Genomic DNA, 5,116 nt, shown 5'->3' with positions numbered 1-5,116 from the left:
ATTTTGAACGTAGTTTGGCTTGCTTCGTTGTGTCTAAGCCGATGATCCAGATGACGAAGCGCACTCAGTAACTACTTCAACGAGGACAGAGAGCGGAGGGTCCAAACAGTTACCAGGAACAGTTACCGCAGAGTAGATGGCGCCAAAAGATTATGCAGAGGAGCGTTGTTGGTCCAGAATTGCCCAAGGGAACGACGCCAGGGAAACAGATGGCTCGCACTGAGAAGGCAGATGCTACCACACAAATGCTACCACACAGATGCTAGCATACAGATACTAACAAACAGGGATCACGTCAGGTAAGTGCTGCCCGCATCTGTGGCATCGGGTGCAATCGTGCTAGCACACTGGTTGGTGGTCGCACAAAAAAAGCTAGCACAGATACAACCACTCGACGGTACATGGCAGCGTTTGTGACCACCAGTGTGCTAGCACGATTGCACCCAATGCCACGGTGCGGTAGTGTTCGTGCTAGCACACAGAGAACAGCATACCTTAGATACAGGGGATGGCATACAAACGCTGGCATAGATGGCACACAAAGTAGGCCCTGACAGCTTTTGTGTGGGCCTCTATGTTTGCATGTGGATGCTAGCACACAGATAATAGCATGCGTTGGCTGACTCTGGTAGGCCAGCTCTGCGCTACTGGGCCTATTCCAGTGCCGATTGTCCCGTGTGGGCTGATCGACCAAGTTGTCCTGTGGCACAAGATGCGGCTCAGGTCACCCGCCGTACGTATATGACAAATGCTCCTCAACTTGTCAAACCCAAGCGGACAGTTTTTCCTCATCAGGGGACAGCAAGCTACAACACAGCAAATACTTGCCATACTTGGCCAGCGTCCTCAAAGACGTGAGGCAGGAAGAGTCCTGTGAAACGAGCCGGAGGAGGTGATAGAGTACACTTCTAGCTTTTGAGCGTACGGTTGCTTCAGCAATGAGTAGACTCAGTCGAGACATATGTACAATTTTCCTGTTTACAACAGAGCATCGAACAATACTTCTCAGCGAAACACAGTACAACTGTGATAATACGTTGATTCTCTTTTTGCACATACTCTCATTGATTTAGAGAGTCAAAAACTGCTGTGATGAATCTCTTCACAAATCTAATGAAGCTTGTTGCTAGCCTATGCTGTGCGCTGTATTCATCGGTGTTACCAGGCATGCTTTGCTTCCCTACAACTCCGATAGACTCCGTGGTTGTTGAGCAAGCTCTTTCCCGTTCGCCTGGCCGCGTCTCAAAACACATCCGTACATAGGCGATGACATAGCTAGACTACATTTTCGAATAGTACAGCGCTGGACGCTTACTGTAGTAAGAATTTCCCGAGTAGCATCGCAAGACTGCGTTGAAACCCAGCTGTGCCTTGGTGACATGAGGCTCGTGAAAGAGGCCATCGTGGATTACTTTGGTAGGTGCTTGAAATGTCAGGTTGATTACGCTTTGCCGGCCGCGGTTGCAACCGGTGGATGACATCGAGCATAAAGTACCGCATGGCTAAGACTAGACCAGACAGTGTAGAAAGAGACTGTCAGCAAATGGTGCATCGATCTTGGGGATGTACTTGCCTAGCGATGACAGTACTTCATCCTGCCAATAACAACTAAGCTGACAAGGATACGGTTGTAGTATTATTCACTTTCAGCTTCCCGCTGCAGAAATCAAATTTGGGCTTCGTCTTGGCAGATAGGAATTATTCTGTGCACAGACATGTGTGGAGCTCTTTGCTGACAGAATACATACTGAGACCCATCGAGTACATTCATCGATGACCTCCACATACATAGTTTATTACGCCCCGGCTAAGCTATTCAGGGCTCGTGTGATTATCTACATATTCTCCACTTTCGTTCATATCCTTGCCTCCCAGAAGCCCATACAAGTCTCGTCCGTCTCCGTATGTGTCATCTTCAGTTTTACGTGCCAATGCTGCGGCTGCTCGTGGAGTTAGTAACAGGCCATCCTGAGGGTGTCTCCTGAAGTGTTCGGCGTCCTATCATCGGCGGCCGAAGCTAGTCCTGTTGTCGATGGCACGAGGGTGCGTGGAGGTGTTGTCGGTTGGTATGTGAGTTGGTGTGGGTCGTTATGGCGGGGTTAACAACTACTCATGGTCGTTTTGTCGCTGGCTGATCTGAGCATCCAGCCTCTCCGTGCTCATGGCGAACTTGATCGTTTCTTTGACAACATCTACGTTTGGCGACCAGTCATCAGGATCGGACGCGCTCTTTCCTCCGAGAAAGTACGACAGGTTTCCTCTCTGCGTTTCCGTCTGTTGAAGCATCTGAGTTCGTTGCGCCGTCCACCGTGTGCAACGGAAGAGAAAATGCTCTACCGATTCTGCCGCATGCCCACAGGCGCAATGCGCCGAGGCAGTTGCTCCGATCTGGCGCAGGTACCAATTCAGTCTTGCCATGCCGGTGCGCAGTTGCGCCAGGATACTGGCTTCTTTCCACGAGAGCTCATCATACAGCTCGCGCGTATGCCTTCCTGGTAAAGCTATATCGATCTTCTTCGAGAATGCTCCTACGTTGTCGGGCAAAGCTCCGTACTTCTGTCGCACGCTCTGCAAAGCGATCCTAAGTGCCGTCGAGTAGGCTCTAGCAGGTCGTTTCTGCGGTGTCTTGCTCGGTCTCGTGCTTTCCTTTGCTGCAGCTTTAGCCGCTTGCGCCAGGTCTGACTCTACAGCTGATGGGAGCCAGAAGAGCGTGAACCTATTGCCTCGTCTCTGCAGAGCTTGCATGCTGGAGTATAGTTGTCGGATCTCTCGTTGGCCCGACTGCTGCCGCGGGTTACGGATGGCTAGCACAGCCGCTTTGTTGCGGGTGAACACGTGGATGGCCCGGTAGTCGAGCCTCTGCGGGAGAGACTTGACCGCTTCTGCCAGCGCCGCCAGCTCTGCCGCATACGGGTTCAGCTCTGTTCTCAGGCCGAGTGTGCGCGAGGCCGTTATCACGCCGCCACCCCCTCTAAGTGACGCAGGCAGCGTTGTGACCGTTCCGTAGCCCACAACTCCGTTTCTTGCCGAGCTCCCTGTCGCTATCCTCACTGCCCACCCGGACTGGATTGCTTCGGTGGCCTTGACCGCGTCGTCGTCGACTACTGTGTCAATACGGGCTTCCCATGGAGTTATCAAATACCCTTCGATAGTCTCCAGCTTGTCAAGCGGTTGGTCGCGATAGGCCTCCGCTATCAACTGGAAGGGTGATGGAAACCGTCTAAAGGCTACCGCCCGTAGACGTCGAAGCGGATGCGTCTTGGGAAGGCTTCGCATCCGTACCCAGAATGTCGTTGATTTTCTGTCGAATCTCTCTTGCGCCGATTGTATGCTTGCCTCCGCTTCGGCGACCGCCGTGGCCACTGTGTTGAAGGTTCCCACGACCGCTTGGGCGCCAATCCTCTGCACTCGGTTGATTGCTCTCATCTGCGCTGCGCGACATCTATATCTCCAGACATTCGACGCGTAGTCCATCGTCGGTGCCACGGCCGCGACGAAAAGCTGTCTGGCCGTCGCCGGAGACAGGCCTTTGAGCCGCCTGAGCCTCAGCACGGCCTCCAGCCCCTTTGTCGTCGCGTCTGCGATGTGCTTTTCGAATCGTAGCTTCGTATCCATCGTCACCCCTAGTACCTTGACGTGGTCCTTTGGTCGGACGGTGTCCCCTTTGATGACGAAGCTGGTCGAGTCCGGCGGTAGTCTCCAGTTGCGCGTGAAGTGGATGATGGCCGTCTTGTCCGTCTCGAAGGTCGCCCCGCTTCGTCGTTCCCATTTGAGCGCTCTGTCAATGATGTTCTGGATGCCTTCGCAGTTTGCTTCTCGCGATCGGCCGGTAACCCACGCCGTATAGTCGTCGACGAAGGCCAGCGCGCCCCCGTTCTCGTCGATTTGGTGTTGTACGAGGTCGGCATTGAAGAAGAGGAACAGCACGGGCGACAGCGGCGAGCCCTGAGGCAGACCGGCTTGTGGTAATGGACGAGCCTCGGACTCGTGACCGTTGACTAATATGCTTGCTGTACGATGGGAATAGAAAGCGTCGACCCATCTCATAAGCTTCTCAGGTATACCCCGTGCCCTGAGTTGTTGAAGTAGTCTCTTTTTGTACATACTATTGTATACTCCTTTGATATTAAAGCTAACTAGATCGACTACTTTTCTCTTTTTCTACGCTTCGTAGATGTACTCTTGTAGTAGTACTAGCGCTTGCTCTGCCGACCTCTGTTCGTGAGCGCTAAAGTAGCTCGTAGGGAAGAGGCTAAACGTCTTGACTGCGTGCGAGATACGTTTTGCTAGGACCGACTCTAGTACTTTTCTGAGCGTCGATAGAAGCGAGATTGGTCGCTAGGCCTTTGCTATACTGTAGTCGCTTTTGTTTGGCTTCTTTAGCGGGATGATCTTGGCGTGTTGCCATTGCCTCGGTAACATCCCTTTATCTAGTGAGGTCTGGAAGAGTGTAAGCACCCTCTCCTTTACTACCGGCTACGTTTGCTTCTACACTGCTACCGGTAGACTATCTTCTCCGGGAGCTTTCTACGACTTTGCTGTAAAGAGCTGTCTCTCTATTTTTCCTAACGTTAGGTCGGGGAAAGGTACGGGCGACCTCTGTGGCCGCTCGCCCTCTTCCTCGATCGTGCTGGGAAGAGGAGGGAAGAATGTGGAAAGTAGCTCTTCGGCCTGCTCTGCGGCATCTCCTGTTTGGGAGCTATCCGCCCTTTTAAGTTGAGGTATCTTGTCGAAAGATGCCCCTTTACTGGCGTTGAGGCACTTCGCAGCTTTCCAGATGTTGGTGTTGTCGGCTATAAAGTCCTCCCAGTGGCATTTCTTCTGTTGTCGGATGGCGTCGTGATATTGCTTGGCTGCCGAGCGGGCGCGTTTTTCTAGCTCGGGTTGGGTGTTACCTGCCCTTCTCTCCGCCCTCGCCCGGTTCCTCTAGTGCGTGTGAATCTGCCGTAGCTGCGTGAGGTCGGCTGTCCACCATCTCTTCGCATACGGAGATGGCTTGGCCTTGGGGGTCAGTGCCTCTACTGCCTCGCACACCACGGACATCAGTCGATCTGTCTGCTGCTGCACTGTACCTCCCGTTGGCGTTCGCCCTAGGTCTGCTTCCACTCTCTCATTG

At 53.0% G+C, this 5,116-nt stretch overlaps 1 protein-coding gene across 1 annotated transcript; it reads right to left on the bottom strand.

Annotated features, from left to right (window-relative positions):
• Positions 1 to 2,106: 2,106 nt before the first annotated feature.
• CTAM01_17121 (uncharacterized protein) lies at positions 2,107 to 4,047 on the bottom strand (the record flags this gene model as incomplete). Its single annotated transcript, XM_060533110.1, has 1 exon — positions 2,107 to 4,047. The coding sequence occupies one exon, from the start codon at positions 4,045 to 4,047 to the stop codon at positions 2,107 to 2,109; it is 1,941 nt and encodes a 646-aa protein (XP_060372312.1).
• Between the last annotated feature and the right edge of the window lie 1,069 nt (positions 4,048 to 5,116).

Source organism: Colletotrichum tamarilloi (assembly GCF_030869305.1).
Source record: "Colletotrichum tamarilloi strain Tom-12 chromosome Unknown Scaffold_356.1, whole genome shotgun sequence".
NCBI classification, from domain to species: Eukaryota; Fungi; Ascomycota; class Sordariomycetes; order Glomerellales; family Glomerellaceae; genus Colletotrichum; species Colletotrichum tamarilloi.
This window is presented reverse-complemented; position numbering and strand designations above follow the sequence as displayed.